Here is a 25,790-nt window from a genome sequence, read left to right as displayed (position 1 = left end):
TTTTTATACCGTGGCAGAAACAAGCTTCCAAAATATTTTGTCAAATAAATGTTCATTAGTGTTAAAACTTGCAATTACAAATTTCTTGCAATTCTGCAAAAAAAAGTCAGAATTGCAGGATATAAAACTTACAATTGCAAGAAACGTCAGAATTGTGAAATAAACTGTTGCAATTAGCCTTTTTTATTTATTTATTTATTTGTTTATTTTTTATTCCATGGCAGAAAAATGTTAAAATAAATGTATTTAATTTTCGGAAGCTCGTTTCCACCACTGAATTAAATAATAACAAGCAATTGTGACTTTTTATCTCACAATTCTGACATTTTTCATACATTTACAAGTTTATATCTTGCAATTCCGACTATTTTTCTTGCAAATGTGAGTTTATATAATGCGATTTTGACTGTTGACAAGTTACATCCCACAAGTATGACTTTTCCCCCACAATTAGGTAAAAAAAAAAGTTTATCTGAATGTAAACGGAAAAACTTACGTTTATTTCTCGCAATTAAAACTTTCTCCTATAGTGCGCCTCTTGAGATCAGGGGAGTGTGGTTTACCTGCACAGCTCTTACTAGCTGGCCTACTTTTACATTTACATTTAGTCATTAGCAGACGCTTTTCTCCAAAGCGACTTACAAATGAGAATATTAGAAGCAATCAAATCAACATGAGTGCAACAGTACGCAAGTGCCGTGTCCAAGTTATTCCAGACTTCCACGGCAGATCACACTATAAATAAATGTCCTCTGCGTTTACTTCTGAATGACAGCACTGCGTGACATCTTTCTATCCAGTGTTCCCAAGTCCATGGTTTTCCATTATTGCATTATTTTCCACACCCTGAATGTGATTTTTACCAGGACACGAAACAAACTTGGGTTCGGCCTGATTTTGTTCGAAATGACATCACATCAGTTCGTTCTTCGATTTCGTTTGAAGTATATTGGGGCCTTAAGGCTCAAAGTGTGAGCGTAGCCTTAGATAGTGGCCAGAGGATGCTTTTTGCTCTAAAGCAGATCCAAATCACAGTGCTTACTTAATTATTCAGCTGAGAAGGAAATCCATGTGAATTGTGTCGGATGCTGAGAGCCAGTGTGTCACGTGGGTTCCTGAAGAAAACAGGAACGACACATCAAGTCCTCTATGTACTCTAATGGTGAAGTATTAAAAGATTGCTAACAAACAGCTATGCTCCAGGGACAGTCATGGAAGACAGATTACAGGTTCACTGGAGAACAAAGATTTACATAATGAACTTGAGTCTGATGAGGATGAAAATGACCTGTGTGAAAAAGTGCAAATTAACAAACTGAGCTGAAGGAGGGAAATAAAGATTGTAAAACAAACCCTGGATGATCAACAAAGGTGAGCAAAGATTCATCAAACCACAGAAAGTGATGGAAAAGAAGGAACAAAATACTTACCTGATGGAAGATGGCAGAAACTGGAATGCATCAGGACTTTCAGCAATTTCCATGTGGGAGACTCTTCTCCTTCATCCTCTGAGCATGTGATTGATGACAATACAGAATCTAAAAACACTAGACAAAGGAACCCTCGTTCATGGATGAAGTTTATTCATGTTTCTGTGAAATCCGTCATATCTATCTAATATTTATAATATATCTTTAATATATCTGTCTCTATCAATTGATAGAGAAATAGACTGAGATTGATTAGAAATATTAGACAGAATGACAAATAGATAGTGATGCATGAGAGATCCAGGCCCCTGGGGGGAGTAGAGCACAGTCTCATGGGTACCGCCCGGCCTGCGAGGGGCAATGGGGGAATGTGACAAGCAGGACGGGGCCAGTGGTGCGAGTGATAATGAGCGCCAGCTGCGTGTTTGCACCGGTCGCACATCTCACAGAGGAGCTCCGGAAGCATAAAAGGAGGAGCAACGACACTGAAGGACCAGGCCTGGACTTTATGTTCTGTTTTCATTATGTTTGTGTGGCTGGCAGTCATCTGTGAGGAACTGCCTGCATTTTACTTTTGTTTTGTTGTTTGTTTATTTTATATTGTTATTAAAGTTACGTTAAACGTTCACCAGTTTCCGCCTCCTTCATCCCCCATCTACTAACCTTACTACAAGGACTTTTCACGTTCACGAAATACAGCATTTTGTGACAAAATTCAAAATGTCCTTTGCTTCGCAGTGCATCGCCTGCAACTATTGTATGCATTGTGCCTCGCTGGAGCATCACAGATGAAAGCATTGACCTTAACGTTTAAGGTTTCACCTTTGAGAGAAATCCCATCATGCTGAATCCTAGTGAGCTCTTCAAGAAATTCCGACATGAAATCACTCACAGAACTGGGTTTTTCGTTGCCACAAAATACAGCTACAACAAATGGCTGAAACCTCTTCACACTACACAGAATTGGCCAAATCTGGACATTTGATGATTTGAACAATGGCAAACCATCAATGCTAAAATTGAGAAGGACATGATTTTCTCTGGGTACTGTGAACATATTTTCAGAAGCCCAGACTCAAGACTGAAATCTAGATATTGACCACCACACAAGTCCTGTGTATCTACATGGCGAGGCGTTCCTAAAAGTGTTCTTGCATCCTTAGGCAGCCGATGTCCATGTTTCCTTAACACAAAGGAGCTCATCTTCAGATGTCCATGTTGTATTGTTCCAAACCACCCATTTAGCCAAATCACTCCTCAGATCACTGATTTCATCTGAGGAGGAGCCTGTTTCAGTGTCATCACTTTCACTGTAACTGTTACACTGCTGGTCATCCAGATCTAGATTCTTAAGATTACTGTCTGCAGTACTTCCTGCGCAATCTTCTCTCAGAAAGTTCTCAGAATTGATGGTTGCACAAACACCAGCCCGGGCATGATCCTCTGAGTCACTGCTAGACAGTGCCATTGCATGCAATTCAGCATTTTGCCTCCTCCATTTTTTATGGTACACCATCTTAATAAAAAGGTATGAATTTCAACTGTCATAACTAGAAAGTACAGGACACGGGTAAAAGTATTTCGATAACCATCTTTTGGCCTGAATAATCTTCCCCACGGGTGAGATCATCAGCAACGTTACAGTGGGAATGGGATGGCAAAAACGAGTTAAATGAGTTTAAATGTAGGCACGTATAGTATAGCCTACGTATAGTAACGATATATAATGTGCTATTTAAAATATTGCAAAACATTAAAGGGATAGTTCACCCAAAAATGAAAATTTGATGTTTATTTGCTAACCCCCAGGGCATCCAAGATGTAGGTGACTTTGTTTCTTCAGTAGAACACAAATGATGATTTTTAACTCCAACCGTTACCGTCTGTCAGTCGTATAATGCATGGCAATGGGAACTCCATCTATAAGAGCCAAAAAAACGTACAGACAAATCCAAATGAAACCCTGCTGCTCGTGACGACACATTGATGTCCTAAGACACGAAACGATCGGTTTGTGCGAGAAACTGAAGAGTATTTATGTCATTTTTTACCTCTAATACACCACTGTGTCCAACTGCCTTGAGCGCGCGCACGGCATCCGGTGCGTGAGGTGTGTCATTTATCTTTACTGTCATATTTGATCAATTTGATGTGTCCTTGCATTAATATGTGTATAAATTAATTTATTGATTCAACAAAAAATAATCTTACTGACCCCAGGCTTTTGAGGTAATGTGACATGCTACACTGTTGGCCTGATGAACAGCTTCTGTAGTAACTTTAACTTCATGACTTAAATATTCATTTGTACCTCACATTAAGCTATCGAATGGCTTCAGAAGTCTTGGAGTATAGTGCACGAAAACTTATGGTGCTTTACAATGTTTTTTATGCCTTTAGTGGGGCATATATATATATATATATATATCACACACACACATACACACATATATGAATGTCTTTAATTTTAAGTTAAATAAAAATGCAATTACAATTCTCAATCGCTAGATGGCAACTGTGGCTCTACTGAGACATGACTACTGGCAACGCGAGACTTGAACGTTAGTAGAGATCACTGTTCACTGATCATTGTCTCGCGATAAACATTTCTGTCATTTTCTATTACAACTGTCAGAGCTAGCAAGCAACAGCAAATGTTAAACCAAATTCTTTCCTGCTTTTGGTCTTGTAAGTATCTGTGTTTTTCATTTTGACATGTGTTCATTATTTATGTACATTATTTGTTATCATGTGTAGGAACCGTGACATTTTAGCGGGTAACAGTGCAGACTCAGAGTAAGCCATGTTGTGGTTAGATTAACATGTACTGTAGTGTTTCTTTGTGCCCTAAAACTCTCTAATGATCTAAATACAAGAGGGTAAACATGAAACCTGTGCAACCCATTATTATTCGTTATGAAAGCCACATATATCTTTTAATCTTTTGATCATTATGATATGAAAATATGAGTTTTTGATTTGGCAAGGCAAGTTTATTTTGTATAGCACATTTCAGCAACAAGGCAATTCAAAGTGCTTTACATAAAACATAACAGCAACATAGGTCAATATAAAAAGACAATATAAGACGACATTTGAAAACACTTTAAAAGAGCTAAATAGAAAATAAAAACAAGATAAAACAGGAGAGTAAAAGTTACAGTGCAGTGTAATAAATTAATCATTATTCCAGTTAATAAAAGGCAAATTATTCTGTTCATCATAAAAAGCGATCTATTCTCTTCAGAAAATTTGGACTAAACCGCTTGATTCATATGGATTATTTTTCCGATCTCTTTATGAAGTTTTTGTAAAGGCAGTCTATGGAAGGAAATCTGACAGCATTCTCTCATCAAAAATATCTTCATTTGTCTTCTGAAGATGAACGAAAGTCTTAATGTTTTGGAATAATTAGTATTCTAATTATACTAATTAGTATTAGTGCGTAATTAATGACAGAATTTTCATTTTGGGGTGAACTAACCCTTCAAGTATCTTTTACGTTAATCAGAAATATATGGGGCAAAATTGTGGAAAAAGCCATTCATTAGAATGGTAATTAGATATTTCAATTTTTAATCATATTATGATAGTACTACTCAGACATGCCTTGATACATAATCAAATATAATGCTATTTTTATTATCACATACAACAGTTATGGATCCCAAATACTTAAGAGAATGGCGTCGACTGAGAGACCGAGTTAATGCTCTTGCAACATCAAGTAGCAGCTTGGATGAATCTCTAGAATTGAATGTACAGTTGCAAGGAGATGTATCTGGGAAGGGTCCATACACACAAGGATATACAATACCTATCATGTTTCATCAACACCACTTTGTATGAACTTTGTAACTTTGCTATCCAAGTCTGGTGGCTCCATAAAAGGGGGCATTCAAGGGTAGAATCATGTAATTCTGCAAATTACAGTGGAAGCATTTGGTGAATAAAAGTTGTTTTTAACAGAATGAATACACTAATGAATTTGACACAATAATAACAATATAACAGTAATAATAACAAGAATCAGTTGTGGCGGAGGCGCAATAAAACAGACGAAACTGAAGTGGCACATTTTATACACCAACAGCTTCAGACATCAGGACGGCAGCACGGCTATTGTTGGATGCACCAGAAATGTTGAATGTCCGGAATTGTTACAGACAGAGAAACTGTTCGTCAGTTAATTGCAAGAAAAAAAGTCAGAATTCTGAGATAAAAACTCTCAATTCTGAATTTTTTTTCCGCAATTGTGAGTTTATGTCACGCAATTGTGAGAAAAGTCAGAATTGTGAAAAAAAAAGTCATGAAAAGTCGCAATTAATGTTTTTATTTTTTTATTTAGTGGCGGAAACGGGCAGTGACATTTTCTTTTCCATGAAAATAATTTCTTTATGGTTGAATATAATTGTAACTTAGTATATGTGGATCCATGAATATGCAGAGCATGTAAGCGAAGCCGCTCCGCTCAATATTCTGCTCTTTGCCAGTGTACTTCGCTCAATCGCTCACGGCCCAAGCAGACGCTCCACTCAAGAGAACAGTAGAATTTGTACCCATTACAAGTTGTGCATTTGAGAATAAACCCAGAAGTAAAAACAACATATAGAAAATTTGGAAAAACCTAATTGTTCTTGTATAGTGAGTTAAGGTGACGTGACTAAAAAGTTCCATTACTCATCGACAGGACACAATATTCAAATAGAATACATAAATAGGGTTTACCAAGATAATACAGCTCTACACTGTATTGTCATTAGGGTTGTAATGTTTTTTTGTTCAAGCTGTTTCAAGTGGTGATGATTCAACTTAATATTCATTTTTGAGAGTGCTATGAGATGCTGTTGTTCAAATGTTAACAATCTTTGCGCAGCATCAATTACTGCACATTTAATGAAAGTTGTTAGACTGCATTAGTTTCAGAAAGTACTCATTCTTTCACCGTCACATACTCACCTGCTGTACATCCCAAGGAAGGAGAACCCAGTGTGCTTCGGTGCAAAATGCAGGATGAGGGAATGAAACGCCTCCAGTGAAAAGGTCTGATGCTGTGAGGACAACTGCCGAACATCCTTTACCAGCGCTGTTCTAGTAGCTTCACTCTCCAGTTTAACTGCTACACTAGATCCTGCAGAAACACACATTTTGTTCTTTAGATGAGGCGTGACTGTACGATCACACTGTGGTGGGATTTGTATCACATCTCATGTATTCTTGTTCATGTATTTTTTTACTCTTTTGCTGTTTGAAATCAAATGATGTTAAACTGAGTATGTAGTGCGCTCACACTGGATAGTATGTGAATCTTGATGCAAGAAATATCCGGATATATTCTAGATGAGCAATAATGCCAGAGTATGCACTGTGAGCTTACTGTACATACTCAACTGCCCCATAAGGCATTGCAGGTTAACAGTAGGTCAACAGCAGCTAAGCAAAAGGTTAGCTGAATAAGAGGGAGCATGTTAAAAATCCTGTTTCAAAACAAAAGCACCTCTGCTGTTCTTATTATCTTTGTTGTGTTATTAGTTAATGAGGGATTTTTCTTGAAAACAACCGTTTTTTTTTTTTTTTGGAACATGGCTAACTTAAGAATTGCTACGACGTGATTTGGAAAAACAAGCACAATAAAGATTCACTACACATTTTCAGGCACATAATGAACACAGTGGCTGCGTCCGAAACGCCTACTCAATGATTCGGTACTTAATTTCATTAAGCGCTAAAAGAGTAGGTACTTAACAGCCAAATCTCGTTGAGTATGAATGAGATCCGAGCTCTCATCCGCCATGATGACGTTATCATGTGACCTAAGACGTTATCACAAGCGCAACAATTTAAAAGATATGAGTGACAGGTGCACTAACACCTGATTTCATCAGTAGCTGGACAACAATACCTTGTACGGTTTCTACAACATCTGCCAAAATGTTTGCATTTAAAATGTCTGAACAAAGGAGACGTCGGGCAGCCGCTCGAACATCTCGCCTTTGGAGAAAACTGATTTTATACTCTAAAAGTGTAAGTACGAATTGTTAAAATTAACATTAGCCCAGAATGATTGCACTATAATATTGATAAATGCTGACCAATACTTAATTATATTACATATTTTCTTACTGAAATGATATATTTGAGTAAAATAAGCAAAATGTAATTTAATTGTCATGACATTTTATGCATGAATAGTACACAAATGCAGCCAATGTGAATACATCAATTTTCAGTCAAAAAATGAATTAAATATAATTAATTCATGCGTTAACTGACAACAAGAGGATGAACAAACAAAAATGAGTAAACAAATGAATAAAACAAATAAATACAAGTCAACAACACATGAAACAAATCTTTATTCAAATTTATTATTTTAACAAGCTATATCATATTTACAGGCGGACAACCCCACATCCTGCTGTGCCAATACTGCAGCTTTATTTCAATGAAGCAGCTGACCACCGTGATCACCTTCGCCTGTCTTTGCCATCCATCATGTCCCTCATTGGTGCACTCAGGCTGGAATCTGACCGTGGATGGGAGAGGGACATCGAGGTGCTTGTCTTCCTCTACTGGCTGGCCCGTGCAGCATCCTACAGGGTGGTCTCACAGACCTTTGATATCCCCAAGTCCTCTGTGCATGACATTGATCACCGGGGGAAATTCCTTGATGTCTTCATGGGATATCCTGGGTCTGTGCACAATGCCAGGGTCCTGAGGAACAGCCCTGTCTACACTGGCAGCCTTTATCCACCACCAGGCAAGTGCATCCTCGGGGATGGTGGCTATCCCTGCCTGAGTGCACCCATCTGCCTCATCACGCCTTACAGAGAGCCTGTACAGAACCCTGCGCCGGCTCGATTCAACAACAAGCACTCCCGTGCCCGGAACATCGTCGAGAGAGCTTTTGGGATGCTGAAGACACGCTGGCGCAGTATTTTCTTCAAGGCCTTAGAGGTAAACCCTGCCTTTGTGCCTGAGGTGGTTGCGTGCTGTGCTTCATAATCTCGCTCTTCTCAATGGCGACATCGTTGAGGCAGAAAATGAGGAAGACCACGATGACAGGCCCCCGGAACCACACAACCTCGAAGCAAGATGTGCGGGACAGTCTGGCTGCTGCGGTGTCTGCGCCAAACATCCGTGTGCCTGCTCTCCATGAGCACGATTACCTATAAAACATTACAAATGTACAATTCATGTCAGCATTCTGTTTGTTTACAGCTTCATTTCATATGTTAACAATTACATGCTAATTTTTGTTGTAGCTTTATTACTTTTGTGTTGTAGTGGGCTCAACTACTGAACTGGTAAGCAGAAGGTTGCTGGTCGATCTCTGCAGCGTCTCCACCAGTGTGTCTTTATGCAAGCCACTTTACTCCAGGGTCACTGTCCCTGTAATAAATGCACTGTAAGTTGTTTTGGATAAAAGCATCTGCCAAATGCATGAATGTAAATAAATGTACTTGAATTTTGTAAAGCCTTTTTTAAATTGTGTCTTTGCATAAATGCTTAAAGCGGCTTAGTTCTTATTTTATTTCTTCAAGGTACTATAATAAATGCATACATTTACTATTTGTATTAGCTGGGTTAAAAAAAAACAGGGATCAACAACATAAAGGCGAGTAAATACTGACTGAATTTGTATGTTTGGGTGCAATAACACTTCAGTCACTATTTTACTGTGTGTAGTTAATGCAAAACTCTTAGGTCATGGAGGGCCATTGTCCTGCAGAGTTTTTCCTATCCTAATTATACACACCTGAACAACCTAGTTAAACCAATTAATGACTGATTGAAAATGACTGACCGGTGTGTTGGAACTGAACCCTGCAGGGCAGTAGCCCTCCATGACCTGCCCTGAATATCCCTGCACGTGCTCTGTATGCATTTATAAGTCACATAATACAACTATTGTTTGAAAGTGTTTTTGTACATTACACCACACATATTCACAAGATATTCAGCACTTCATAAATTAATTTATGAATGTAATGTTAATTTATTTATCTTAATGTTATAACTTAATATCTAGAAGTCTATAATATATTGTGAATGCCTAGAATTGTTTGTTTTATATACCTAGTATTGTGCAAAAGTCTTAGGCCACCATTTGATATTGTTGTAGCAATGGTATAATGAACGTGGCAAGAATGCTTTGTACAAGTGTAAATTTACCAAATTACCTTTACACTTGAGCAACAGAAGGACCCTGGCTTTCTTAAACTTAAGTGGAAAAGGACTGGAAGCCCAAGAAAAACCAAGAAAACTTCTGATTAGAAGTAATATGATAAGCCTCACAGAGTTTCTTGTTTGACATGTTTGTTACTGATGTTTGCCTCAACAAGCCATTTTGTACAGATTTTTTTTTTTTTTTTAAATTAACATTTTTCATACTTTCAATTGTAATGTTCATATTTTCTGTTTTTATCTTAATAAAGAGAAGAAAATATGGATGGTCCTTAAAGCATTGCTAAAACAACAAAGCTGGTTGTGCTGCAAAGCTGTGATTTTTACACAGTACTGTATGCTTTATATTATATATATATATATATATATAAATAAATTTAATTCTATTTAAAAAAAATTGTATGTTCATATTACACAAACCCAAATGTGTAAATGATCAGAAGATGCTTTTGTCTTATAATTTATTTTTTAGCAAGGATTTCAAGGAGGGAAAGGAACCTTTCGTCCCTTTCCTTAGTCTCCCTATCTCTCCTTTCCTCTCTCGCTCTCTCACTTCCCGTTGCCATCTCTCTTCTCTATCCCTTGCATCTCTTTCTTGCCTTTCCTCTCTCGTTCTCTTCTGTCCTCCTTCTCCTCCATTTCTCTCCACCGTCTCTCCTCCCTCTCAGCAGCTTCCCGCTCTCTCCGCTTCCCTCTCCTCCATCTGTCTAATTATGTCCTTGAGGTCTTCTGGCCTTTTTCGTTTAGCCCTCGTTGGCTCTGGACTCACTGAGGATGAAGAACTCGCAGCAACATCTGGTCCAGATGAGGCAATAAGGGCAGGAGGAGTGATAGAGGGTCTCATCCATGGCACTGAACCATTTCCAGGATCTGCTGTGTCTCTCCATCCTCAGTGCTCACACCGGTCTGTGGAGATTTCAGATCCTACAAAAATGCACAAACATAATACAAAAGAGAGCTTCATTCAGCCGCTCTCCACCGGATAAGCAGATGTGTGTGCTCATCTGTCCCTGTAACATCAGACAAGATTCATGTTATCTCTGTGATTTGTGTGCTCAATACTACATTTAAATTGAGGTAGTTGTTGATGTGTTGAGTAACTTTTTATCCAACACAAATGTTCCTCAATTTTTCAACAGAACTAATGGACAAATAAAATAGATGACTTATATTTAGTTACTTTATGGAAATTTATTTACATTACTTTCATTCATCTATTGCAAACTGTGCTGACATCAGTGAATTGTACTAAGTTTCACAATGGCATGTACATCACTCAGATGTGTACTTCATATCTAGGACCTAATAGACATACTCGTATGAAATTCATATTGACGTTTTTCCTACAAGATATTAAATAGGCATTCAGTAATCGTATTTAAGATGTATATTACTGGAGCTCCCCTGTTAGCTATACATAATAAAACGTGTTTAACAGCAAAATCACAATAATACTTTACCATTTAACGTCTTTACAGTTTCAACAATTTGCTCTACTGTAATTCAACAAATGTGAATTAAAAACAAGGAAGCGTGTTTTTGGTTTGTAATACTCACATTTGAAAACACCCGCGTCTAACTTTTCAGCCATGTTCGATTATGACGTATCCTTCTTCTTTTTCTTTTTCTTGCTTTACGGCGGATCGCAGACATTTAAGTGCATTATACCGCCACCTATCGCACAAAAAGTATCCTCTTCTTCTTCTTCTTCTTTATGATGCATCCTCTCCCGTGGCCTCCTGGGATAGAAAACTCGGATGAGCACTCAAAAATGTAGGCGGAAGCAGTAGGCCATCCGGGAACTTCTCGACTACTCATTTATGATTACTGAGGTTTCTGACATACTTATTCGCTCGCCTACTGCTTTTCCCCTACTAAAAAAAGATACTTTTTGACATATTTTATACCTATGTTTAGATCAAAATAACTTTTATTATATTTTTTTATATTGGTAATTCTGACTTTAAATGTGTTTCAATTTGGACGGACACATGAATGAACTCTGCTTTATGAACTCATACAAACTTTTTAACATGTTTGTTTGTAACTTATTAGTCACTGTTTTTCTAATACAAAGATTATCTGGTAAAACAGTTAGATTTCTATTCACTTCTGTGATTGTAGACAATGCTGTGTGTGAACAGGACTTTTATTTTGGAGTGACGACATGACGTCATAAGACTGCGCCGCGCTCCTGCATCTGTTGTGATTCTGCTGAAGAAAGGTTTGTTTTAAGTATTTAATCCGTTTAAAACGATAGAAACAGTTAACTCTGCTAATTATTCTCTTCTTAAAGATGGTGTTTATTAAAGAGGAGACTGAAGACATGAAGATTGAAGAAACATTCAGAGTGAAACATGAAGATACTGAGGAACAAACAGGTTGGTTTTATTCTCACAGCTGAACTCAGTCATTTGATCATTATTAAAATGTCCAGCTCTACAGAAATAGAGAATATACAGAAGTATAATCTTACAGAGAATATACCAGAAGTAGCCAAAACAAAATAATTATTTTCTGCAACATTAAACCCAATATCTTCTTCTGAATAGAGAACAATGGAAAAGATTTTTTTCTGTTCATGCTCAAAAGTGCTGTACTAACATTTTAACATACCTGAACAGAAATAGCAGTAATTGAACATTAAATCAAGCAATAAATTAATGTCATAATTTAAACATTTTGTACATAACACCTATATAAATAACCATCTCATGTGTGTGTGTGTGTGTCATATGTAGTAAAGTCAGCAGGGGAAGTGTGTAAAACATTTTGAAGTAGAACTGAGTGAACTACTAATATTTGATGAAACCGGTGAAAAATATTTACCTTGTCATTTGTGGTACAGGTGTAGGTTAGAAATCAATAAGCAGATTGAGGCTAGAGGTGAAATGGTGTGAAAATTACATGTTGTGACAAAATTATCATGGTTGTCATTTACATGTTTTTGTTAATGTTCTGTAAATGTTCAAAAATTACTGATACAAACTGAAATAAGTTCAAAAAGTTTGTCATTTTAACTTCAAGATGACCTAAAGTTATCTGAAGCAGTAACTCTGCAATGGTTTTGCATATCGACACCAAACTCTGTCATTGTTATGCCACACTGACCACATCAATTAGGTGACAGTGCCACCTACTGGTTAAACATGAACAGCAATTAAATCGGTTACACTTTATTTTCAGATGACGTAGTTACATTGTAATTATTCAAAAAAGTACTGAGTAATATTAACTACATTTATTTACTATAGAGCTCAGGGCTCGACAATAAGGACTGTCCGATGGCCCGGGGCCAGCATGAAAGACTCTCCATTATATTGTAATTTTCTGCTCGTCCGGCACTTTGCAACAAACACAACCTTGTTTCTTTAGCGACTTTAAGCATATTTCCTATTAAAACGTCTGACGTGTACGTTTTACGTGGCGTGAGAAAGTCACATAAACCACGTGAAATCCGATTAGAGCGGTCAGACCAAACAGATTTACAGAAATTAGATTTTTGAATAGGATTTCAAACCACATATGAATGTAGTTCAAAACAGTTTTTTTTTTTTTTTTTGCAGTTCACACTTGCTAAATCTGATCAGGTGCAAGATCAAGTATTTACAGTATTTTCTGGAACATAAGTTGCATCTGACTACAAATCAGCTCCATAGTAGATTCCAAGCAATCAAGAGATACATTTAAAGTAACTAGACAGATTCTGCCAGTATTGGGCACTCGTTCAACGTAAACAGTGATAGACATCTGAGTCAACAAGATGGAGGGAAGCTAGCGAGTGAAGGGCATAAAAATCTTTACTTGAATGCAGCCATTTCCGATCATGAGTCTCTAATAATGAGCTGATGAGTTGAACCTAGAGCAGGAATGCCCAATCCTGTTCCTGGAGATCTACATACATGCAGAGTTCAGATCCAATCCTGATTGAACACACCTGCCTGTAATTATCAAGTGCCCCTGAGGATCTTAAAGCCTGATTTATTCTTGACACAACTGCAAGTTCGCTTGGGTGCGCATGACAAAATGGTGTCATTGCGGCGTTGGCACCTGAACCCATTTCACCTGGGAATGAGCACAGGAAATTTTGTAACTCTCCACGCAAAGATACACGAATGGGAGGCGAAGCATGTACATTTCACCACACCAGCACCCAGTTTTTCAGTCTAAATTAGTTCCTTACATTTACAAAATGTGCCAACAATACCAGAAATAATCTCTTTTAATGAAAATATAGGTCCAGTATAAACTTCTCGTTCAGGGGGGAGATGCTCGCAGTAATTCACTGCTTCAGGTGTGCTTGATCAGGGTTGGAGCTGAACTCTGCAGGAAAGGTAGAGAGAAACACAAGAACTACAGCTGACTTCAGCCATAGCATTAGATGAAATCAACTGAAGATAAAACAAGACATTAAATCTCTCAAGATCTGATTAAACAACTCCACAAACAGCATTACCAGCTTCACTAACCAGACTGTCTGACATCTACAGAAGATCTTAGTTTGGTTTGTACTCACCGTTGTAATGACGAGTGTTTGCTTTAGTTGGACTCTTGACATGGGGCATTTATATGTTTATGGTCTTTTTAACCGCGTGTATGTCAAAACATATAATTGCTTGGAAAAGAATCCATAAAGTTGATCAGGTGATATAATTTTTATCATCATAAAATAGTTTCAAAAAACATATTATTGTTCATAAGTGGTTACTTAATATTCTTTTATTTTTCATTGTCAATACTGGTTTGCTTGAGATCAGTCATTCTGAATTTTGATTCTTAAATATATTTAGGATAAAAATGCTCAAACACACACAGATATCAAGAATCAGCATATGAATCTCAACAATGGTGACGTGTTTCATGCCGCAATGTATGTTGGGAGACACTATAGTATAAAACGTATGGCTCCCATCATGCATTGTGGCATGAAGTATGTCACCATTGTTGAGATTCATATGCTGATCCTTGATATCTGTGTGTATTCAGATGGTGTCCATTTAAAAAAAAAAAAAAAAAAAATTATGTGAACAGTTATTAATATTTTTCAAGTTATGATCACGAGTGATGAATATCAAGACGTGCAGTCACAGGGCTACTGTAATCTATGATGAGCAGTTCTTAAAACATATCCAATATAATCAGAAATTAGACTCTGATCAGTCACATGATGATTACAAACTATCATCAAGCCAACATCATCTGATCACATTTTCTCTTACTGTTCTTGCCATAACAAACACAGTTAAAACATCCAGAGAAAAAGTAATGTTAAAAAGTCAAGAGTCAAACTACCTAACCAAAGCAAACACTAACCACCATAATGCTGACTTCAATCAGAACTTATTTTCAATAAGACATCAACATCTAAACCTCTGTTAATTCTCAGTAAGAACTGCTGTAGACGTGCGACAGAAATAGTCAATCTGGTTAATAATGACTGAAGCTGGTAATGCTGATTGTGGAGTTGTTTAATCAGATCTTGAGTGATTTAATGTCTTATATCTTCAGTTGATTTCATCTAAGGCTGTGACTGAGGTCAGTTGTAGTTCTTGTGTTCCTCTGTCCTTCAGTGATTCTGCTTGTTAACAGCAGATGTTCATCACTAATGCTCAATCATCACTTAATTAAACTTAATTATCTTAAGTAGATAATTAAGTTAGATAATTAACTTCAACATTGATTCAGTGCTACCTTGTTGACTCATAAACCCCATCAATGTTAGTTTAACACTGAGGATTTTGCTGTGTAGAGTGTTTTTCATTCCTATTCAACTGTGCTCCGTCTGTTTGAAGCACATGTGCGCACTGGCGTTTGTTCATTGAAGTCTGTGAAGTCTTTAACGGAGTCTGTTGTTGCAGGATTTTCTAACATTTACAGGTAAGAGTATAACTGCAAAATGTAAGTTTTGTGCTGAGGAAAGCACATCTCATAAGAATTGTTTCCCTGTCAGTGTTTTTTAAGTTACCAGCCACCACCAGCATTTTTGATGATTTTCACAAAACTTCAATGACCCCAGAATATTTTTTGTATGAATAGCTGAACATACAATATGTCAAAATAAAAAACACAGCATCTGCTTTTAATAATAAAAAAACAAACATTTTATTCTACCTTCATGCAATCTTTTTATTAACACTTTAATGTGGCTGAGTTTCATTTAAATATAGCAACATTTTGAACAATAAGAATTTTTATCATTTGTTTTTGCTTCTCCTTCGTCTAATCTTGATTCGGAGGTTTTGTACTGATTCAGATGAGTAATAGCACCCCTACCGTATATGATGTTTTATAACAAAGTTCGGGAGGAACAGGTTCAGATAATTAAACTAATTAGCTCAGGTGGCGAGCATTCAGTTAATCAACGCAAACCAATGACGAGGTATAAATACAGCAGACTTACCTCTGTTCATCTGACAGTTCATCAGCATCCCTCCTCCACCCCATCTCCTCACTTCAGTTCTATCTACTTTTACCACAACTGGGGGAAGTACTCTGGGTTCGGGCCAATAGTTCCAAGCTCTGAGCCATTGCCGAATATGCATAACTTTTACTGTATTTAATTATATGTAAATGTGAACTTGTGAAATAAGTGAAAACATGGACTGCCGAAAAATTCTGTCAATGGCGGGAAAGCGTGGTGTCATAAATTATAGAAAATCTCATCAATGGCAGGGAAAGAGGTAATTACTTTTACTGGATGATACAGTCATGGCCAAAAATATTGGCACCCTTGAAATTATATCAGAAAATGCAACACTTCTCTCAGAAAATTTTTGCAATTTCAAATGTTTTGGTATTTCACATGTGCTTATTGTTTTTGTTTGCACTGGAACAACACACACAAAAAAAAAAAACAGAAGAAAAGTCAAACTTGAGAAAATTTCACACAGAACTCAAAAATGGACTGGACAAAATTATTGCCACCTAGACAAAATTATAAGAAATAATTTTCAAGCATGTGATGCTCCTGTAATTTGTATTTAGACACCTGTGGCAAGTAACAAGTGTGGGCAATATAGTAATCACACTTGCAACCAATTAAAATGGAGAAAAGTTGACTAAACCTTTGTGTTGTGTCTCTCACTGAGGAAGAAGTGAAGAAAGGAAAGAAGTGTAAAGAGTTTTTTTTTAGAGGATCTGAGAGAAAAAAATTGGAAAAACATGGACAATCTCAAGGCTGCAAGTCCATCTCCAGAGATCTTAATGTTCCTGTGTCCACTGTGCGCAATATCATCAAGAGGTTTACAGCCCATGGCACTGTAGATAACCTCCCTGGACATGGACGGAAGAGCAAAATTAATGGAAAATTACAACAAAGGATTGTTGACCACTGCTGACACAATGGCATAAAAAAGCAAGACTGGAGCTTGGAGTTTAGAAAGCTGCGTCTTCACCAGAGGTCATGGGTCTATCAACAGGACAATGACCTGAAACACACTTCAAAAAGCACTCAGAAATGGTTACAAACAAAGTTGCTGGAGAGTTCTGAAATGGCCAGCAATGAGTCCAGATCTGAATCCCATAGAACACCCATAGAGAGATCTCAAAACAGCAGTTGAGAGAAAGCATCCTTCAAATCTGAAAGACCTGGAGCAGTTTGCAATAGAAGAGTGGTCCAAAATTAAACACACAATTATCAAGCAGCCTTATTAAATGCCCTTTATGTGGTCGCACCACAAGGAAACACTTAAGCAATTAAGGGAAACAGCCTTAAGTTTTTTTCTTGCAACCCATGTTTCACTAAGGGTACCCTTAACCTTATAACTAAGGGTTTTCTTAACTTAAGGGCTTTCATGCAACCAGGCCCAGGAATAGTAGTTTGCGATTAAAGCTGCAAATTCCTCCATCAATTTCAGCTCTCCTCTAACAAGCTGATGATCTTAACCAGATGTGATAAATAAAGGGGACATACAAAATGTGCAGTGGTGGGTCCCTTTGGACCAGGTTTGAAAACCATGTATTGAGTAAAACTCTGGTCCTGGAGCGACACTATTTGGCAGAGTTTAGCTCCATCCTTGCTCAAACACACCTGCAAAATTTAACCCAACCCCAAAATTTAACACTAATTCTTAAGGGGCCCGTTTCAGAAAGGAGGTTAAGTGAAAACTCTGAGTATGTTAATCCTGAAATGAGGGAAACTCTGTGTTTTCCATTTCAGAATGGGAGGTATGTCAAACCAGAGAAAGCAGGGTAAGTCAAGCTCATTTCTGAAAGAGAGGTAACTTATACTCGGAGTCAGTTACCATGGTAACTTACTCTCTGAACCTAACCTGGTCAGGAGCAGGTTTTCTTCTGTAAACCCAGAGTTTCTTTCGGTCTCCTCCTCCTTTTTAAAGCGCAAGCGATGTTTAAATAGTTAATTCGTTAATTCATGCTGCAAAAATGGTTTTCTTACTGAGTATTTTTGTCCTATTTCAAGTACAAATATCTAAAAATTCTTAAATCAAGATGGATTTTCTATATAAGAAAATGATATAAAATATTTAGTCTTGTTTCCTGGGGGGGTCTAAATTAAGTGCATTTTACTTAAGTAAAATGATCAATATCTGCCAGTGTGTTAATAAAAATAATCTTAATGCAAATGGAAAACAAGATTATTTGGAGTGTCTATTACTAAGTGCAAGTTGCCCCGCCCACCAATGTCAAAATGTTCAATAACTTTCCGTTTGGCCAGTTTTCACCTCTGATATAACAGTGATAAGAATTAAACTTGCATTGACTCGGAAGTATGCGGGCATCATTTTGTCGGGTTCTGTTGCCATGGTAATTCATAATATCGGAGCTCTATTGATAATGGCTTTTTATAGTCGTGGTGCATGTGCTTAACTCCGAGTCAACCTACTCAGAGTCGACTGAACTAACACAATTCAGCTGTTCTGAAACAGAAAATTCAGAGTTTCCCATTTCAGGGTAAGTCAACTCAGAGTTCAAGTTTTAACTCAGAGTTGGTTGAACCTCCTTGTTGAAACGGGCCCCAGGACTGCTTGAAAATGACAGGTATACAGGTGTATTTGATTAGGGATGAAACTTTACTCTGCAAGACAGTGGCCCTCCAGCACCAAAGCTGCCCATCACTGATCCAGGGTATATTTCATACATGTTGTTGGTTTTGATGCATTAAATGTCTAAATTGTTTTATGTCTGATTTTGCCCTAGACCTAATGGCACTGAAAGAGGCGAGTCATGAACTTTATGTAAGGGAAGAAAAGAAAGAACATTATGATAAACATCATGATTTCATGACTGGGGAAAGATCCACAAAGGCTAAAAAGACTTCCTCACAAAAAAGAGCTCAAAAGACAGGAACTGAAAGTTATTTTACCTGCCAACAGTGTGGAAAGAGTTTTACACATAAAGAAAACCTTAAAGCCCACTTGAGAATTCATACGGGAGAAAAGCCTTACACCCGCCAACAGTGTGGACAGAGTATCACTGTAAAAAGAAACCTTAAAGACCACATGGGAACTCACACTGGAGGGAAACCTTTCACCTGTCAACAGTGTGGACAGAGTTTCAGTCAAAAAGGAAACCTTAAAGTCCACATGAGAATTCATACTGGAGAAAAGCCTTACACCTGCAAACAATGTGGAAAGTGTTTCAGTCAAAAAGGAAGCCTTATAGTCCACATGAGAATTCACACTAGAGAGAGCCCATTCGCCTGCCAACAATGTGGACAGAGTTTCACTGTAAAAGGAAACCTTAAAGACCACATGAGAATTCACACTGGAGAAAAGCCTTACACCTGCCAGCAATGTGGAAAGAGTTTTAGTCAAAAAGGTAGCCTTAAAGTCCATATGAGAATTCACACTGGAGAAAAGCCTTACACCTGCCAACAGTGTGGACAGGGTTTCAGTGGAAAAGGAAAACTTGAAATCCACATGAGAGTTCACACTCAAGAGAAGGCTTATTTCACCTGCCAACAGTGTGGAAAGAGTTTCACACATAAAGGAAGCCTTAAAGTCCACATGAGAATTCACACTGGAGAAAAGCCTTACACCTGCGAACAGTGTGGAAAGAGTTTCACATATAAAGGAAGCCTTATTGCACACATGAGAATTCACACTGGAGAGAGCCCATTCGCCTGCCAACAATGTGGACAGAGTTTCACTGTAAAAGGAAACCTTAAAGACCACATGAAAATTCACACTGGAGAGAAACCTTTCACCTGCCAGCACTGTGGAAAGAGTTTCAGTCAAAAAGGAAGCCTTAAAGACCATATAAGCACTCACACTGGAGAAAAGCCTTACACCTGCACTCTGTGCGGGAATGGCTTCACTCGGGAACGAAGCCTTAGGGAACACATGAATATTCACACTGGAGAGAAGCCATTCATATGTGGTCAGTGTGGAAAGAGTTTCAGATTTAAAGGTGACCTTAAGGTCCACATGAGGATTCACTCGAAAGAGAACGGTTTTAGAAATCGTCACTGTGGAAAGAGCAGAGGTGTAAAGAGTACCTGAAACCGTACTTGAGTAAAAGTACAGATACCTTACATCAAAAATGACTCCATTACAAGTTAAAAGTCACCAATTCTAATACAACTTGAGTAAAAATCTTATATGGAGTATCTGATTTCAACTATACTTAAGTATTTTACTCATGCTAAATTCAAGCTCAAAGATGCACTTATTTTTCGGTGCCTGAGAGACATGCCAGTAAAAATGAACAATTGATTTGATTGATGAGAAATCATGTTTATTTTCTAAAATCAAAATAAAACTGAACACCTCAATATTGCAATAAATCAAGGTCGACACAACAGCCTCTCAAAAGTCTACAAACTCTCTAGTCTCAAGTCAAGTTAACCCTCTGGAGTCTGAGGCTGATTTGGGGTCCTGGTGTAGTTTTGACATTCCCTGACATTTGTGCTTTTTGAGTTGCTTATAAACATATTCATTACACTAGGAAACTAGGCTACAATAATATGTGAGCAACAAGTATGTACATGTTTATGTTTTTGAGAAAATTACGTATATGCGTGGTTTTTTGAAAAAACTAAAAAAATAAGTCACTGAATAAGGCCTCAAAATATACACTAAATATTTTTTCACAAGACTTTTGGGAACTGTATATTTTAGTCTAGAGTTTTTGCTTCAAAATGATGTGGAAATTATCCTGCCTACTCGGACACATAAAACATTGTATTGATTTAAAATTTCTGTGACACTTTTTGTTTACACAGGCCGTATGCGAAGAGGCATGAATCTTCATGAATAATGCTGTGACTCACACCTGAGGGGATTAAGACCCTGCCCCTAATGAGCCGCATAATGAGCCATTCAGCCAGGAATGTGACTGAGTGAACTAAGAAAGAATCCAATGACAAAAGAAATATATCATTTTTTTGTTTGAAGTTTATTTAAAATATAGTTAACTATATAAATGAGAGTCAAAGACACATTTGAATACACAGTTATACCTGGAAATAAATCCTGTTCAAAGATAAATGTGAACATCACATACCTGGCATTTGGTGTTTCTGCACTGGAAGAAAAAAAAGAAGAAAAAAAAACTTTCCTGTTTCCAGTCAGTGATCTCAGTATCGTATTCATGCAGTCCAATGTGGGCCAATATCTGGAAACTATAATTCTCAAATCTGTGAGATAAAAGAAAAAAAAAAACCCTCTGTGAGAATGCTGATATCAGGATCATATCAGCTATTGTATTAACATTAATATAATGTTCACTCTTAACTCTTTGTGATCTCATGCATGCACGTATTATTGCACATCATGTGAAGAAAATTTTGTATAGGCCTATTATATTTTAAATTACAGTACCAGTCAAAAGATTTGACACATTACTATTTTACATTTTTTTGAAAGAAGTCTCATTAAGTCTCTGAAACAGCCAATAGTGAGCCTGCAAGTGTGAAGTCACAGGAGCATGACACCAATTATTTAATGCAATTATAATGAAATCATTAATGAATTTATTTTGAAAACTTGCTTTGCATTGTGCAAAATTCTCACAAATTAGTATTGATGCTGTGGAATTCTTTTCTGTGTCTCCTCATTTACAGTTGGATTGATGATGTGAACATGAGTTTCAACAACTCCAGGAAAGCCAGAAATCCTCATGATGGTCAGTTTGAAAGTCAATGAGCTGCTAAACAGTAGTGGCCAAAAGTGATGTTTGGCTTAGGAAAATTTACATATTCACCCTTGATTCAAATATGATTAAAGGGGTGGTTGATTCTGATTTGACGTTTTTAAGTTTAGTTAGTGTGTAATGTTGCTGCTTGAGGATAAACAACATGTGCAAAGTTACGAAACTCAAAGTTCAGTGCAAAGGGAGATATTTTCTTTTAAAGAATTCGATTCACGATTCATGGGTGTTCGATTCGATTCAAGAACTATTTTTGCAAATTCAAAACGATTCGATTCGAGACGGTTCACATTAAAATTCGATGCAATTTGATTCTCCATTTTAATATGCAGGACTCAGGACTATTGCTGTTTCGAGAGAGAGCTGTCGTCTGCTCATGTGAACAACAGTGGGCGTCCTGAGGAGAGCTCCAACATGGGCTGCTCAAAAATGTGTCAGTGAGAGCTACTGACGGAGCGTGAGCGCAATCCAGTGAAAGGCGGTAGAGAGTGCAGAGCGTGTCTGTGAAGGAGAGCTGTGAGGGCATGAATTACGGCGCACAACGTCTCCATCAATTTGCACATGTAGTAATTTAATGTTTATAAGCACTGAATCACTATAGAATCGTGATTAATCCGATACTCAACATTTCACATCGATTATTGACCGAAATTAACGATTCACGATTCAAAAAACATGTTTCAAGATCGATGCATATGCATCGTCAGGATTTGTAATGGATGCATCGAGAAAACGAGTGAATCGTTACACCCCTACTGTTGAAGGATTACAACAAACGGCTGGTGGGACTACAACAAGCTTCTTCCTGGGTTAGTGACATCACTAACCCTAAAACTTACATAAACCCCACCCCCGTGTTATTGCAATACAGTACGTAACATAAATGCAATAGCATGTCATAAAAACAAGTTGACAATGTAATTAAACTAAACTGTTATATCTTCATGCAGCATATATTCTCTGACTCTGTAGGCATTTTACAACAGTTCCCACACCAGCGATTTATAGATTATCATGACAGATATGCTAATCAATGACTTTAAGATATCCAACATCAGCTACATAAAATAAGCAACTAACCATTCAGAAACGTCCTGTTGCATTCTACATGTTGTCACTTCTTCTTGAGTCTCTCCATCATTGTCCAACTTTGGTTTGAACATAAAAGGTTCAACATTTTCTGACATTTTCAGTGAGTCCTTGTGAGGTAATCGGCGCTGCTAACAATATGTGCTAACATGAGCTGTTTCTCAATATGCGTTCTTGTCTGTACTTTTGTTCTTGTGTTCTTGTGAAACGTCATCAGTCGCTGCCAAAGTACTGTTGCAATTAAAAGTTCACATCTAGCCAAGTACAGTTCAAATCCCCGGATGTGTTCTTGATCCGCCCCTTTTATCGAGGATGCATCGAGAGGTGACTTGTGCGGACTTGAGTCAGCCAGGTATTCCAGAATGCATCTCGCAATAACCAGCAAGCATCAATAGTAAAGGAGAAAACCCGCGTAATTTAAACATGTTACTGTTATTATGTCATAACATGTAGTTTTCAGAGTTTCCAGGTGAGAATGTACTGGTTTAAAGCTCAAATCTGTGGTTTGTTGATAAAGGTAGCGCCTTTCTGAAAATTTGATCTGACGTTGTTGTTGTTGTGAGATCCAGGCGATCACCGGGTGCTTAGCGCTCATGTACCCAGCAGAGTACAGCCTTACCTCGGCTAGTCCTTCTGACATTTGCTGCTGGCTCTGATGTCTCTGTAGTGCTTAAACATAACATAATTTGTCTTTTGTATATCTAACAGAGGATTTTTTGGTCTCATGAATCTATAATTTGTTCTGTGGCAAATCATTTTGGCTGAAGGCAAAGTGATGTTTCATAACTTTATATATTTAGGCTATTTAACTTTACTGTTGTAGCCTACTAAAGCACTGATTTTGTATTGTTTGCTTTATTTCTTATTGTATATTCTTATACCTTTTACAATGGCTATTATTGATCATTAAAACTGACATTTAACAAAAAGAGACAGAGTTGTGTTTTATGTTATATTTCAATTTATTACAGTGAAGATAATTAGAGAATGCACATATATTTGTCACAGGCACACCAGGCTCCACCATCAGCCAATCACAGCACACTCCCTCACCAGAGTACTAAACACACACACCTGTTACCCATCAGCACCTCATCACAGCAGACTTAAAAGCACATCACTCACCTCAGTCAGTTGTCTGGTCTCGTTCTAACGAAGGACTCTTCATGTTGATCTCCAAGACTTCTGAAATACTTACCTGTTCTTCTCCAGCGTGTTTTCTCAGTCTCCGTGCTTCCTCGTCTGTGTGTGAGTGTACCCACCTACATCATGTGTTCATCCCGTCAACGGCCAACCACCCATCCACGATCTGCAAACCTGTAAGACAAAGGACTGTATCAGAGTTCAGTATTCACTCCACTAAGACTCCATCTTCTACCCACTTACCTGCATTACAGTGTTTACTTTGCTGTTCACCAATAAAACTACCATCTGCTTCCATATCTGTCTCTCCTTCTCTTTTGTCTGTAACAATATTAATATGTTTAATATTGTTGAAATGTAAACGAATAGAGGCAGGGTTGTTTAATATTTCATTTTGTTATAAATACTATATATGCAGACATTGAAGATAATCAATGAAAGCGTTGCCTGAAGCACATTTGTGAGGATATTAATATGTTTGTTTGTTTTAAATAAAACGAAAAGAGGCAGAGTGGTGTTTTACAACACATTTCGTTTTATCGTTGCCTAAAATATACATACAGAGATAACCGAAAAGGCCAGAGCAAGCTGAGTGACGTTACTTGCCAAGTCCTAACTACCAAGGATGCGAGTCTGAACTTTGCGAATTTGGTATTGAAAAACACCCAAGCTCTTGAAACCCCTGCCCTCTGCTTTGGAGCTTATTTGCATTTAAAGGGACACACACAAAAACGTGTGACAAATTTAACATGCTACAAAAATGATCTGTGGGGTATTTAGAGCTAAAACTTCACTTACACACTCTGGGGACACCAGTGACTTATTTTACATCTTGTAAAAGTGGCATTATATGACCCCTTTAAGCAACATCACATGAGCAAGAATGCTAATTAAGGTATATTCCTGAATATATTGCAAATGTGATATTATGGAACAGTGCAACAAATAAGAATGTTATTTTATTTCATTAATTATTATTATTTACACTTTTAATACATTTTTTAAACACCTTTTGTATATACAAGTTTTGAATACAAATGTTAAAACCCTTTGACATCCAACCTCCCACAGACTTTATTACAACTTAAATAGAAACATGCCAGTCTGTCCAAACATTTAAGGGGTTAAAAAAACCTGCCTCATTTTGTTCGGTTGAATCGCACTACAGTTCGTTTTCTCCTTTGGTGCGGTTCATTTGGGCAGGTGTGAACGCAGCAATCACACTCAGGTGCGCACCAAACAAAGTGGTTCAAACGAACTCTGGAGCGGTTCGCGTGAGATGTGAAAGCAATCCGACCCAATGGACCAATGAACCAAACAGTATCATAATATCACAATATCATCGGGAAATTCGTTATATAAAAAGCAGTAGTGTCTGATTCTGTGAGTGAGCACATTATTTATCATAGTTGAAAACCAAAGAGCGCCACTTCATCTTAAATGTAGTAATGTGTAATTGTGCTTTTCTGTGTAAGAATGCTGTCCTGACGAAGCCTTGATTCCAGCTCTACCTGCATTATAACATTCATATATGGTCTCGACACAGCCTAGGCTACTAGACAACGCTGGGAGATCCAGAGAGCCCGTTTGAATTTGCCGCAGCAGCATTAACTCCCTGGAGTCGGCGGTACCACCTTGCTTTTTTTCTTATCAGTGTGAAAGAGACTCAAAATTCTCCAACAATTTTGGACAACAATTAAGAGTTATACACCATTCTAATCGGTGAAATGTTTTATTTATGTTCACTCAGAGTAAAAACAAAATGTGCTTTTTGCAAAACAAAGAAAACTAACATGATCTGTTGTCCCTGAACGAAGTCCACTCTGATAGTCC

General features: G+C 37.5%; 2 protein-coding genes across 14 annotated transcripts in view; one reads left to right on the top strand and one right to left on the bottom strand.

The window, feature by feature from the left end:
- The window catches only part of LOC127508736 (stonustoxin subunit alpha-like), a 553,058-nt gene that overhangs the window by 465,362 nt on the left and 61,906 nt on the right, over window positions 1–25,790 (bottom strand). The gene's annotated exons all lie outside the window — the stretch shown is intronic.
- On the top strand, window positions 11,804–24,254 carry LOC127508815 (gastrula zinc finger protein XlCGF57.1-like). 5 transcript variants are annotated; one of them, XR_007928944.1, is made up of 4 exons: window positions 11,804–11,841; window positions 11,914–11,998; window positions 20,800–21,701; window positions 24,040–24,254. XR_007928944.1 is itself a non-coding variant. In XM_051887192.1 (3 exons), the coding sequence occupies exons 2-3, from the start codon at window positions 11,914–11,916 to the stop codon at window positions 20,075–20,077; spliced, it is 1,389 nt and encodes a 462-aa protein (XP_051743152.1). In that variant the 5' UTR covers window positions 11,804–11,841; the 3' UTR covers window positions 20,078–20,376. The 5 variants fall into 5 exon arrangements, 3 of the variants coding, with proteins under 3 accessions (XP_051743152.1, XP_051743153.1, XP_051743151.1); XR_007928943.1 differs by lacking the exon at window positions 11,804–11,841 and adding an exon at window positions 18,774–19,955 and having other exon boundaries at window positions 11,854–11,998; XM_051887192.1 differs by lacking the exons at window positions 20,800–21,701; window positions 24,040–24,254 and adding an exon at window positions 18,774–20,376.

This window comes from Ctenopharyngodon idella, chromosome 3 (genome assembly GCF_019924925.1).
Source record: "Ctenopharyngodon idella isolate HZGC_01 chromosome 3, HZGC01, whole genome shotgun sequence".
NCBI classification, from domain to species: Eukaryota; Metazoa; Chordata; class Actinopteri; order Cypriniformes; family Xenocyprididae; genus Ctenopharyngodon; species Ctenopharyngodon idella.
This window is presented reverse-complemented; position numbering and strand designations above follow the sequence as displayed.